Raw genomic sequence first — 13,800 nt, 5'->3', positions numbered from 1 at the left:
TATTGGAGGGTGGGGGAAAAGCCCAACTTGTTGGGAAATGAGAACATGTCAACATGCAGGGTAAACAAGTCACTGGACAAAGTGGGGATTGTCTTTTGGGAAGGGAAGGAATGGCATTGGCAGTGCCTTTGGCCAACTGAAAAATATTATCGACCACAAATGCTTGAGTCGGTGTCAAATCGGCAGCAGCTGGGCTGTCTTCTGCCGCGTCACTGAGTGTCTCAGTCCAGCCAGACTTGTCTCACTTTGGGAATTGAGGGAAGATCCTTGCCTAGTTCATTCCGGAAGCTTCTCAGAGGTAGTTGATGGCAGGCAACTGGGTATCTCTGCAGCCAGGGCAGATTTTCACCCTCTGTGGGGCTTGTGCTATGTTAGGCTCCCCACTCTGCACAACAGACCCCGAGCAGCAGGACCCACCTTCAAGAACTTAGTCTCTTCCCCAGTATTTCATTCATTCATTCAATAATATTTATTGAGCACTTAACTGTGCAGAGCACTGTACTAAGCGCTTGGAATGCACATTTCAGCAACAGAGACAGTCCCTGCCCAGTGACGGGATCATAGTCTAAATGGGGGAGACAGCAAAGCAAAACTGAAAAAACAAGCAACATCTCCCGGACCCCGGCTCACCCGGCTGGGAAAGGGGTTGGCTTTCAGCCAGGTAGCTCACCCCTGGGATTCAGGGTCACGGTTCTTGTTCACCAGGGGAAGCAGTCTGGCTTACTGGAAAGAGCAGGCCTGGGAGTCAGAGGACCTGGCTCCTCATCCCAGCCCTGCCACTTGCCTTCAGGGTGACCTTGGACAAGTCACTTTCTCAGGCCCTCTATTTCCTTGTCTGTAAAATGGGGGTTCAACCCTTGTTCCCTTCCTACTTAATCTCTGAGCCCCTTGTGTCCGACCTAAGCAGCGTGGCTCACTGGAAAGAGCACGGGCTTTGGAGTCAGAGGTCATGGGTTCGAACCCCAGCTCTGCCACTTGTCAGCTGTGTGACTTAGTACAGTGCTTTGCAAATAGTGAGCACTAAAATACCACAGTTATTATTGTTGTTGTATTACTCCAGTGAAGGGTCTTTGGTACCCATCCCCTTTTTCAAGGGGGCTTCTGGGGTCATTTTACTCTTCTCTTGGGCCCTCCAGCAGAATGTTCTGGGGACTGAGAGAGGAGTCTGAGAGGATTGAGTGGGCTGAGTCTGGGCTAGTTCTGCACTCAGCAACAAGTTTCTGTTGTCTGGAGCGAGAGAGCTGTAAGTGCAGTCTAGGCTACATATCTCCAGGAAAACCCACAACCTCAGAACCAGGAACCCCAGATTATTTGTTGTTTCCTGCAGAATAATAATTGTGGTATTTGCTAAGCGTCTACTATGTGCCAAACACTATACTAAACACTGGGGTAGATACAAGATAATCAGATCCCACAGAAGGCTCAAGGTCTATGTGGGAAGGAGAACATCCCCATTTTGCAAATGAAGGAACTGAGGCCCAGAGAAATTAAGCAACTTGTCCAAGGTCACACAGCAGATAAGTGGTGGAGCTGGGTTTAGACCCCAGGTCCTCTGACTGGCCCAGGAGTCTTCCCTTGATCGGCCATCCTGGGCCCCCCTCCTGGCAACCAGAGGTGGATGCAGAGACCCAGCGAGGTCAGCAAGGGGAGACCCTCCAGAGCTGGGCCGAGGAGTTACCGCTTCTTGCTGCCAGCCATCAGGACAGGGTGACTGCCAGGGATCAGGAGACAGCTGTTGTGGGGGAGTGGGGAGACAGCTGTCCCAGTGGCCACCGCCCCGGCAAGCCTCGTCGAAGGATCTCTTGGCTGTCTGGGCTGCCTGGACACTCCCCGTGCCCAGTCCCCAGACACCAAGGAGGAACAGGCGCCTCAGAGCCTGGCCAGGAAATTTCATGGGAGAGCAGGGCTGGGCCCAGTTTTGCATGTTGCACCAGTTGGTTTCCCGTGGCCTGGGCCTCACACACCCTTTATTCATTTATTTATTTTAATGGTATTTGTTGAGCACTTACTTTGTGGCAGGCACTGTCCTAAGCACTGAGGGAGATACAAGCTAATCAGGTTGGACACAGTCCCTGTCTCACACAGGGCTCACAGTCTTCATCCCCATTTTACAGATGAGGTTAAATAACTCACCCAAGGTCACTCAGCAGGCAAGTGGTGGAGCTGGGTTTAGAACCCAGGTCCTCTGACTCCTGGGCCAGTCCTCGTTCCACTAGGCCACACTGTTTATCCATTCATTGATTGAATTAAAAAGCACTGGGTGGTGGCGGGGGGTGGTAAAAGCTCACTCCTGTCCTCCCTCCTCACCACGGACTGGCGTGGCTTGAAACTGAAGACTGCCGCCACTCGACGAGGTCTCAAACCTGTCCAAGCAGGAAACTGCTTCCCCCCTTTATCCGCAGTTGTATCACAACAGTGAGTCTCTGACTCTTTGGAGAGTACATAAACTCCTCCATCACTGCTGTGCCTCTGCAGTGTTCCGTTGATAAGATCTGTTCACATTCTTTGGGTCCAAGTTGGAAATGTACAGAGAACAGGACCCGTTCGTTCAATTGCATCTCCTACGTTTTACCTCCCAAAGGAAATTAAATGAGGTGCCTGGAGCTATGACAGTCTGTCATGTTTCTCTCTGAGAATGTCACCTTTAATATCATGCAGATCTAATGTGCCATTTATTTTTATTTATCTTAAGTAATGTGAAGTTTCCTGCAGAAACTCGCAAGTCAGAAGAACCGAAAATTTGGGGGGAAGAGTTTTATGCCATTGCCACCCCTGACTCTCTCCCCTTCTGGCCTCTCTGCATGTTTGCTTCCCACTTTGGAGGTTTTTCTGCCAGTCAGTTTGATCTCCCAAAGAGGTACAGGGACCATATTTCCTCAAACTTTCTTCCTCGAGCGCCTAGGTGGCCACTTCCCGAGGAGGACGATGGCCCCCAGGGCTGCAACTGGACTTCCAGCCTCACTTCTCCCCGGTCCCTGACAAGACCGAAGTGTTTCTAATCAGGGCCATGAAGCCCCAGAATGGTGACTCTCTGGGCTGTTAGAACTTCAAAGCCTGCCCCCATCCAGTTCTCTTTCCCCCACCAAAAAAAATCTCTGCTTCTCTCCCTCCAATTGAACCGTTGGCACCTCTGAGAAGCTGAAGCCCTATTCAATACAATACAATTCAGCACCCTCTCTTGAGTTGAATTCCCCCCCACCTGGCCTTGGTCCTCGGAGCAGGCCTCTTGCCTCTCTGAAAAGGAAAAGATGTCTATGAGGATGAATGTGAGGGAATCAGGGATTAAGTCAGGTTACCAGGGCCCTGAGTCAGTCGTCACTTGAGCCTTTAGCATCCGTCTCTCCATCTCTGGATGAAGGACACAGCCGGAATGCCAAGGATTCAGTGTGATGAATTCTTGCTCAGTGCATCTGTCCCAGATTTCTTGTGCATTCGCAGCAGACTCTCCTTTCCGCTGGGGCCCCCGCAAGTGGGGGCTCTTTGGGTCAGACCTGCTTCCTTCCATCCCTGAGGTCTCGTTTGCCCGTCTTCTCTCAGTGGAACTGTGGCCTGCCAGGATCAGGCTCAACCCCTTCATTTTGCTGTTCCCTGTTCTCTATTTCTCACAAGGACTCTCGGCTCCCAAGATAATCAATGATCCAGAATATATAATAACCCCAGTGGCACCATTAAATTTCTTTCCATCTCCCCCGTCATCCCTCCATTTTAAACAATGTTTTGGTCACCCGCTCCAACCCTTCATTTTGCTTCCCTTTATTTCACCTGGTCTTTGACTTGCTGGCTTATTCCTCCCTCTCGTCTTGACCCGCTTTAGCTTGCTTGTCTGTAGGCCTCTCAGCAGCACCCCAGCTCAGGCTGTTTGCTTGCTTGCTTGCTTATTTTGATGCCCTACAATCTAATGACCCCCTCCCTCAGCCTTCTCTACTCCCTCTCCTTTAATCTGGAAGTGCCGTGTCACTTTCCCTTGGAATAACCTTTGCTTCTCCTTCCCCCCAACACACCCTTTTTTCCCCCAATGGTATTTGTTAAATGCTTACCATGTGCCAGACACTGTACTCAATACTGGGGTAGATATAAGCTAGTCAGGTTGGACACAGTCACTGTCCCACATGGGGCTCACATCCTTAATCAGTGGCCCCTTCTGATCCGTTTGCCACCTCCCAGTTCTCATCCCCACTGAAATCCCCTTTGCTTTCTTCCCCTTTCCTCCCCATTTCTTTCCCCCGCACACAGGCCTTGAGTCTTGTATCCCAGATCCTTTCATGCATTTATTGAGTCCCGCTGTACATCCTGCAGTGTTCTAGGGAGAAGGGGGGGTGGCGCTTGGTGGTTTTAGTCGGGGTGAATGGGATATTGGGGTCAGGCTTCTCAGAATGGTTACTCTTCCAAACCTTTGGGCTGCTACTGGAAAGCAGCATTGATGTGTATGGAGGACTCCTTTCCTCCTCTTCTTCCGCCTCTTCCTCCTCCTCCTCCTTTTCCTCCTCCCGTCCTCCTCCTCCTTTTTCCTAAAACCAGCACCGACTAGTAATAAAGAAGGCATCAATGAAGTCCTTACTTTTGTGGCAAGCATTATGCTGTGTACTGGGGTAGGAACAAGATAATTAAATCAGTCATACTCTCTATCCCAGGTGAGGTCCCCCAGTCTGAGCGACGGAAGTGCAGGTATCTTGTCCCCATTTTACAGGTGAGGTTAAGTGACTTGCTCAAGGTCACCCAGAAGGTGAGTGGCAGAGTTGGGAATAGAACCGGAGTCCCTTGACTTCCAGGAATATGCTCCTTCCTCTAGGCCATGCTGCCAGACCAACTCTCACCCCACATTTCAGTGTGTTGCTGAATCTCAACTCCCCCTTTCACAGTTGGATAAATGACAGTGTCCTTTTCATTCTGCCCACTTCCTGTCTCCCATCTCCCCAACTCCCCCCTCATACTCCCCTCTCCTACATATACCCTCTCTTTCTATCCCCCACATACATACATACACATTTCTGATCCCATTGTTCTGGACTACTATATGGAAAGATCATGGACAGTCTGGAGAGTGATCGAGGGTGGGGTGAAGGCTGGACGGGAGAAGTGGAAATCAAATTAAAGGCCTCAAACCTTTCCTTTTGTATCTCTGAAACGGGTCGGGGGAGGGAGGAATCAAATCTCTGTGTGCAGAAGAAAGGAGTCTGTTGCTTGGCAATTAGATAAAGGCCAGAGTATAAAAAAGTAAAACTCATGTGTCTCTTTCCCAGATCCTCTTGACAGAAGAGTTTGTAGAAAGAATGCTGGAAGACTTAGAAGATTTGACTTCGGAAGAAGTAAGCCATTTTCTATATTTTATAAAAGTATTTTCCAGGCTGGGAGTCGAAGGCAGAGGATGGGGAGGGGGAGGGGTAAGTGAATAGGGGAGGTGAGGGAGCGGAGAGGGAGGGAGAGAGTCCCATTATATTAATTAAATAGCCTCATTTTTTCCCCTCTTTTCTCCAACCCCACCCCACTTTGGCAGCATAGAACTGGGTGGCAGTATCTAACTTTCAAGTGGTAAAGTTCCCCCGGAAAACTCAGCCCTGCCATTTCAGCTTGGCCTCCTTCTTCCCGTGTGCTCCCCCCTACCACCCTCCACCCCCTTCCCTGCTTTGCCCCCCCGCTGGGTGCTGGCCCAGGCTGGCTCCCGGGGGCTGTTCATTTCGGAAACACCGGTGAGCTGCCAGGGCTCTGACACTGATTCGGAATGCCCCTGCTTAGCTTCTCTGGCCCTTTCATTTTTCTGGCCAGGAGCTTCCCCGCTCCCAAAGTCACCACTGGGGCCAAGGAGAGGCTTCCCGTGAGAGCAGAGTCCTCCCCAGGGGGCTGAAGACCCTCATTTCTAGGTCCTGTGCTCTCTGCCCCCGGACAGCCACCACACACCCCAACCTGCGGGACTCTTAATCCCATTGTTTTTCCGGTTCCCTGCATTCTCTTTAGGAGAGACTTACCTCATCTTGGAAAGTCCCTTCCCTCCCCCCCACCCTTCCCACCCCAACCCCCATCACCCAACTTGCCTTTCCCAAACAAAAGCACCTCTGCATGTTTTCATTTCAAGCCTGTTTGCGTCCATATCCCGGGTATCTGGAAACCCTGGCGCTGGCACGCGGCAGGACCCATCTGGTCCCTCCACCTGCCTCGGGGTGGGATGGCTCCTAATCCATCCCCACCTCATGAGGGCCCCTCCTGGCCCCCAGAGACGAGGTCCTCCAGGCCCATTTCCCTCGGGGTCAGGCTGGCCATCAGTGCTGCTGGATTTGGGATGCTGGCCAGATCCATAGTTCCAAGTGGCCAGCAGTCTGGACAGGCCCAGGCACAGCCCTCCTGGAGTCCTTTGACTTCTCTCTTATTTCACGAGGAAAAAGGCTGGCAGAGATGCCTAGGCCTGCAAGAAAACCCTGGAGCCCCTGACACTGACTTTTCAGCAGCTTGGAAAGATCTGGAGCCGATGCGCACGGAAACAGAAGTTTCTTTTCTTCTCAGAGTCTTGTCTTGAAGCCCTTCCTCCCCCTTAGAGGGTGTGAGTCCTTAGGCTTGCCTTCCAAGAGCCCCAGGCCTGCCTTGCTCCCCACAGGGCTGAAGCTCTGACAGTCAGGAAAGTGCCCAGACAGATGTTCACCACAGCATTACAAGCTCCATTTTTACACCAAGCTCCATTTTTAGCTTTGTTTGAGGTGGGGCTTTTCCAAGGGGAGTGGGCAGAGTGGGGAGTGGGGCGTGGGAGAAGGAGTCAACCTAGCCTGGAAGCCTAGGAAAGTGGCTTTTTGTTACCTTATAGTAATCCCTAAAGCTTTCCACTCCTGCCCTTGTCTCCACCCTCAGCCTCTCTACTTCCTCTCCTTCTCCCCTTCCCTCCCTCTCTCCCTTCCTTCTTCTCTCACCTCTTCTTCCTCCTCCTCCTCCTCCTCCTTCTCCTCCTCCCCTTCCCTACTATCCTGCTGTTGCCAAATCCGGTTCCCAGACCCACGTGGTGGAGTCGGCTTCTGGTCTTCTGGCCAGGAGAAGGGAGGAAGGAGGGGGTGGGAGGTTTCAAACCCGCCCAGGCTTTCAGCCGCTGGGTTCGGTCAGCAAAATGTTGGAACTTTCCCCTCCACCACCTTCCAGTCAAAGTGGCGGGGCCCCAGAGTCAGGGTGGCACCAGTCCCACTGTCCAGGGACAGCCTGTCCTAGGGAGTGGGCCCTGGCGGAGGGGGTCCACGTTAGCCCTCGGGGGAGTGGGCTTGTCCAGAGACACTCACAGGCGGAACCACTTGCGAGGTGACCAAAGGAATAAGAATACACACTAGGCTAGGACTCTGAAACCCTTTATCACCTCCATGTCTCCCACCCACCCCAATTTAGCAGCCTCCTCCAGCCCCCCTGGGCCCCACCTCTGGGAGGGAGGGAGAAGGGGAAGTCAGAAAGGGCCACTTGGGACATTCCACAGCTCCTGCCCTGCAGCAGAGCCCATATTGATGCAGCTCTTCCCCAGCCAGGCCCCAAGGTGATGGGGCTGGGAACGTTTTTATCAACCGTCGTATTGTACTCTCCCAAGGGCTTAGTTTTGGTGATCTACGCATACTAAATGCTCAATAAATACCATTGATTGATTGCTGAAATCATTTCTCAGAGTCTTCTTGCAGTGCTTCCACTCTGTGGGGAAAAGGAATAGAAAGAGGCAGCTGGGGCAAGAAATCCCGCCCAGGGCAGCTGCTTCGATGCAGGCACAGCCCAGGGCCACTGAGCTCCCAGCACTGCTTTGACTGGGGCAGTAGGAGCCGCAGGAGCAATGGGTGGCAGTGAGCAAGACCCCGCAGCCTGGAAGCACAGCTTCCTCTGGGCCCGCTTGTGGGACGGCCTGGGGGTGAGGGAGAAAGAGGATCCGTGGGGTGGAAGGGGTGGGGGGTTGGGGGGGCTGGCCTATGGCTAGTTCTGTTGAGAAGGGAAGAGAAATGGTTCTTTAAACAGCAGTCAACATGAGGTAGTTAGTCCCTATTCTTTCCATCTCCGACTCGGTGCCTGCTCTTGGGGAATCAACCATGTTATCAAATGGCTGCCGCTTACCAGCAGGCCCTAGAGGAGATAGAACCACCAGTGCAGCCAGTGGATGGGCAAGTCCCATCCAGGTCCCAGAAAAAGAGCCATCTGAGATTTTAACTCTGTGTTTGTCTTTCTATCTCTCTCACTTCCAGTTTAAACTTCCAAAGGAATACAGCTGGCCTGAAAAGAAACTGAAAGTCTCCATTTTACCCGATGCAGTGTTTGACAGCCCGCTGCACTAGAGCCGAATTCCACCCTCCCGACGGCGGGCAGGCGGACCAGCCCAGCCCAGCCCGCTCCCTTGCTCCCCAGTGACTCACAGTGTAACGAATGCAGTAAAAAACTATTCCTGCAAATAAAGGGAAGACAGAGAAAGAAAGAGAGAGAGAGAGAGAGGACTGTACAGCCACTGCAACCCAAAAATGAGTTCGAAAGCAGAGCCCAGTTGTACCCGCGCGGTCCTTAGCCCCTGAGCATATGGTTGGGGCTGGGGGCAGCTGGGGTTTGGACCCCGGGGGATAGGGGCTGCTTCCATTCAGACCAGGACTGGGCACGACTTGGCAAGGCTGCTGTGCCACTGCTCCTTCCAACTTCTGGTTTGGGGGTTTGGCTCCAGGACCTCCCCACCCACCCCACCCCTCAGCGGGCATTCCCCCCAGCCTGCTGGCCTTGGCCGTGTTGGTCTGAGGGTGACCAGCCCAAGACCTTTCAGTGCAATGGGCTTTCTCTGCTGACTCTGGAAGCCTTTTGTTAGTCAAACTCCTCCTGACTACAGAACAATTCCTCTGTGTGTGTTTTGGTTTATTTTTCTTTTCCTTTTTTTTTTTTTTTAAAGAAGCTGAAGGTATTTAATTGCTCCACAGAGGTGGCTAGAAGCAGTCGTGCATTATTTTCTGTTATTGTGTTGTTTAACTGAACTGGTTTTCACGATGGACTTTTTTGTTTTCCCAGAAGAAAGCAACTCAGCCCGTCCAGTGAGACAGTGCATGGTGCTTATCTCCAAGGGAGGAGAATGCTTGGAAAGGGGGTTTCTCTTCCTGGCTCCTTCCCCGCCGGAGCCGGGTGGGCGGCAGCCTGTGGGAATGGCCGGAGAGGCCCTGCAGAGCTTGGCTGGCTTCAGGCGGATGGAGCCAGGAGGGGAGAGGCTGAGGGAGAGAGAGCTCCCTGCTTGCAGACTGGAGCACGGGGACACCTCCCTGGTGGGACTCCCTTGGACATGGGGCTGGCTGGGCTTCCAGGCCTCGAGCCCCAAACTGTCAGAGGTGCAGGAGCGAGCCTGGGGCTGGCTCCCTCTCTCCCTTAGGCCCCACAGTCCTGGCTGGCTGGTGGGTGAAGGGGGAGCTCCCCCGAACCAACCCTGACTCCCTGGAGGTGGGAACCAAGGGTCGTGAGGATGGAAACTAGTCTCGCTCTGGCCTCTGAAAGCCCCAATCCATTTAAGTTCTGGGCTCTTCTTCACTCCAGCTTTGGAGGACAAGGGGTAGGGAAAAGACCTCTGCAAGATTTATCTCCAACCTGGAGTCCCAGAATCTTCTCCCTGGCCTGCTGCCACTCATCATCACCTTCATCATCATCATCATCATCATCACCCACAACAGTATTTATTTGAGCCTACTGTGTGCATGGCACTGTTCTGGGCCCTTGGGGATTTACTGAAGTAGCATAAAACAAGGTCCCTGCCCTTGAGGAGTTTACAGTCTCATGGGGAAGACAAACAGATATAAATGGATGACGGTTCAATAGTTAAAAGAGCGTGAGAATAGATATAAATAATAAATATAAGCTCTCCACTCCCCCACCCCTCCCCATCCCAGGCAGCCCTTGGACATTCTTCCTGGGACCCTGTCTGTCTCTGACCCCCCACCTCCCCACCCCGGTTTGATCTTGTCTTCCTGTGGGCCCCCCGGCTCTCTGGCTTGTTAAAAGCTGAAAAATAAACTTCCCGACATCTGTCTCTTTCATTTTGCAAACAGTAAATTCCTCCTCCTCCTTCCCCTCCTCCTTCTCCCAGTACTTCCATGACACACTTTCTCCTTACTTCTCCCTCTTTCCTCCTTCCCCATCCCTCCTCTTCTCTCCCAATTTCTGTCTCCCACTTTCTCTTTTCTCTCCTCCTCTGTTACACACACATATGCACATGCACCATTGGAGCTGGGCCGTGTTTATCGGTGCCCAGCTCTGGTGATCCTTTGGGACCTCCGCCCGTGCCCCTGGGAGCCCATTCCCTTCCCCAGGGACTAGCTGCTGATAGGGGTTTTGGTCCTAGCAGAGAACTAGGCCATTCTAGGCAACAGAGATAGGAGAGGAAACTATGGCGTGGAACGGGTTGCCAACACTCGAGAGAGGTGAAAAGCAACAGGGAAAGGGCGAGTGGGAGAGGGTGACTCAGAATTTCCCCCAAGCCAGAATAGGGAGAAGCCCTTGCTCAGGCTCAGATCCCAGGAACCCTCCTCACCTATCTGCACCAGAGACCAGGGAGAGATGTCAACCAAGGCAGTAGAGATTGCGGCTGGGCTGGAACTTGGTCTTTCCTCCCCGGTCTCACAAAGAACTCCTCCCCGCCGCCCCTCCGAACTCTGCTATTGGAGTTACCATTCCTCAACCCAGCAGTGGGGCTAGCTGGGCCCAGGAGTCACTGGCCTACTGGGGACCACTGCCCAAATTCCCAACCCGAAAGCTGGTTTGAGAGAATTTCCTCACCAGGCACCTCCTGTGGGGATTTTTTGTAAAGGCACAAGTTCCTGGCCCTTCTGGGTCTGGCCGGGCATTATGTGCTATGGGGCCAATTCTCAGCTTCCTGGTCAACCCTGGCTCAGAGGAGCCCCAGTTAGCAAGGGAAGTTTTGGAAGCCAATCGAGGGGTGCGGAGTGCTGCGGAATAGCCCCAGTGCAAACTGGACCTAGCGGCCACTGTAAATGTAGCCAAGGGCCAAGCGGCCCCTAGCCGGGGTCAGCTTGTGTCCCCTTCCCCCAGAGGAGCAAGGGGCTAGGGTTTTTGGCTAGAGCTCTGCAGTTGAATTAGAGCCAATTAGAGGTTTTGATAAGCTCTCTTTTCACCTCAGGATGGACAAGGGGATTCTGAGAAAGTGAACCTGTGGGAACATCCCATTTCCGTCTCCTCACCACCCATCTGGATTGATTTCTCATCTCCATTCCCCAATCCAACTGCCTCCCTCCTGAATCTTGCCTTGAGGATCTATGCCTTTGGCTGTTCTCCCCCCTCAGGTAGGTTGCTGAGCTGAAGCAAGAGCTTCCTGTAGGGGGTCAAGGATTGAGCCAGATCAAGATGGGGTCTGATATTCTGAGATTTAGTTTTGACTTCTTGCTCGGGTGGTGGATGAAGGCTCTCCTGACTCTGCAGGAAGCTCACTGTATTGCCTTTTCAAGTGCCTCTCGGGTCTCTGGACTGCTGTGCAGCCACCTCTGGGGTGGAACCCAACTAGCGGGGTTACCCAGGAAAATTGCAAAGGGAGGCAGCTCAGAGGCCCTGGTCCCTGGTTGAGGGGTTGTGGTGGAGAATCTGTGGGAAAGAGCAGCAGAGGTCCTGTCTTTTTACCCCTCCAGCCTCTTCCCCCACTCCCCCGGGCCTCAGCTCCTCCATCATGGGCTGGCCAGTCCTTCTGAAGCTTGACCCCCGGAGATATAGGCCCCACACCCTGCCCCCGGCAGCTGGAGTCATTGACACTCCTTAGCAAGCAGGAAGAGCAGTGGCTCAGAAAGGCCCCTTTCAGCCTGCCTGCATGGGGGGGGCTGGGCGGAGAGAGTTGAAGAGTTGAAGGAGTGGCCCTTCACCCCCCCCCCCCCCCCCCGCCCCAGAGGAGATTAGGAATTTAGAGTCTCGGCGTCCCAGGGCAAAGCCGTCCTGTTGCTAGCCTCTTCTCTTAACTGGTAGCCCAAGCCAGCTTCGGGTTCGGGGATCTAAAGGGCAAGGAGCAACCCGGAAGGCTTCCGGGGTGGCGGGGTGGACTACTCCTTAGGCCTGGGGGACCAGACAGTGACTGCAGAGTCCCCCGTGCAAAACGTGGGAGTTTCCTCCTCGATGCTCACCTCGTCTCCTTTTCCTCTCTCCGCCTCCCACCCCTCTACCTTTGGGGAGCCTGTGGCCCCGGGCCAGAATTTTGTAGCTCAATTTGTCATTTTTCTTAAGAAAATCCAAAAGTTAAAAACTAGCAGAGTTTATAACTATTTTATATTAGTTTCTAATGGAAAAGGCGACTTTGTTAGCGTGGGGCCCTCGGCCAGCCAGGACTTTTGTAATTCTTTTGTGACTCACTAAAACGTGTTTCCTCTCCCCCTGTGTAATCTAAGTGCATTAAACGTATTTGCAGAATGCCTGGTTCTGTGTGTGATCCTTTCTGGCCATCCTTTCCTACCCCCGCCCCTTCGGAAGAGCCCCTCCCTCTGTCCCTTGAAAATCTGTTGTGTTTCTCCCCCCCTCCCCGCAACCCTACCCCGTCCCTGGGGGAGCAGCCTGCCGGGCCGCCGGGGAAAAGCTGGCCGGGCCCCCTCTGGGGACGGACACATAAGACACTTGATTACTCAGCTGACAGGCGGTGATTTCTCAGTCACGCAGAAGTGACCCAGGGCTCAGGGCTCGGGGGCCCACGGGCATAAATTCCTATGAGGTCAGAGGGAGGCTTTGGGAGGGGGAAGGGAGTGGACGGAGAGAAAAGCTGGAGAGACAAGGGTCACATCCTTCCACAAAGCCCCCCACCCGTCGCGTCGCCCTCCCTCTGCTAAACAGAGGCCAGAGCCCCCTCCTTGCTTGCTGGCACACCTAAAACCAGTGATGGGGGGCGGGGGCGGGGGCGGGAAGAAAGGGCCCCGGATGTCTGATCAGAGAGAAACTGGGAGGAGCTCCTTGCTCCCCGACCCCCGACCCGCCATTCCTTCAAACCACTGCAGTTCCTAAGTGAGTCACATAGACACACAACACATTCACAGCTTCCTCCAGCCTCCTGTGACAACCACTGGCTCATAGGGGGAGAGGGTGGGCCCTACAGCAAAATACCAGGGAAGAAGCCAAGGCTGGTGGTTGCATGGGGGTGTTGGGGGGAGAGGGAGTGTTGTGTGTCTGGCACCCCGACAGTAGGGAGCAATACTAGTGAGGCCGGGTCCCCTGGCAGGCCAAGCCTGAGCACAGGGAGGGAAGGGGCATCCTGTCCAGAGGGGCGCTAGGTTCCTCTTGCCCCCGCCTCCCCAATGCCTCCCCCAGATCCTGCCTCCACACGTCCTGTCTGCATGCGGACTTAACCAGATTACTGCTCTGGAGGAAAGCAAGCGAGCTAGAGAGCGTGGAGAACTGAGCAGTGTTTCCTGGAACCTGACGGGGCTGTACTTGGCCCCCACACAGTTTTCAGTTTCCTGCTTGGGCAGGTTTGAGACCCAGTCGAGTTTGGTGACAGTCTTAAATTTCAACCCAGGCTGGTCGGTCTGTGGGGAGGAGGGAGGGCAGGAGTGAGCAATTAGCCACTCCACCCTCTCCATCCCCAGTGCTTGTTATCATCCATCAATTGATGGAGAAGCGGTGTGGCCTAGTGGGAAGAGCACAGGCCTGGGAGTCAGAGGACTTGGGCTCTACTCCCAGCTCAGCCACTTGTCTGCTGTTTATCCTTGGGCAAGTTACTCAACTTCTCTGAGCCTCAGTTACCGCATCTGTAAAATGGGGATGAAGACTGACAGCTCCACTTAAAACAAGGTCTGTGTTTAACCTGATTATCTTGTATTCATCCCAGGGTTTAGTAGAGTGACTGGCACATAGTAGGCTTAA

The 13,800-nt window shown here is 53.5% G+C and overlaps 1 protein-coding gene across 2 annotated transcripts in view; it reads left to right on the top strand.

Moving 5' to 3' along the window:
• The window catches only part of SUFU (SUFU negative regulator of hedgehog signaling), a 99,585-nt gene extending 87,225 nt beyond the window's left edge, over positions 1-12,360 (top strand). For both annotated transcript variants that reach the window (XM_029080761.2, XM_029080760.2), the window contains exons 11-12: positions 5,241-5,306; positions 8,184-12,360. In XM_029080761.2, coding sequence (XP_028936594.1) covers positions 5,241-5,306; positions 8,184-8,273 — 156 coding nt within the window. In that variant the 3' untranslated portion in view covers positions 8,274-12,360. The remainder of the gene's footprint in view (positions 1-5,240; positions 5,307-8,183) is intronic.
• The last annotated feature ends 1,440 nt before the right edge of the window (positions 12,361-13,800 follow it).

Source organism: Ornithorhynchus anatinus, chromosome 16 (genome assembly GCF_004115215.2).
Source record: "Ornithorhynchus anatinus isolate Pmale09 chromosome 16, mOrnAna1.pri.v4, whole genome shotgun sequence".
NCBI lineage: Eukaryota > Metazoa > Chordata > Mammalia > Monotremata > Ornithorhynchidae > Ornithorhynchus > Ornithorhynchus anatinus.
This window is presented reverse-complemented; position numbering and strand designations above follow the sequence as displayed.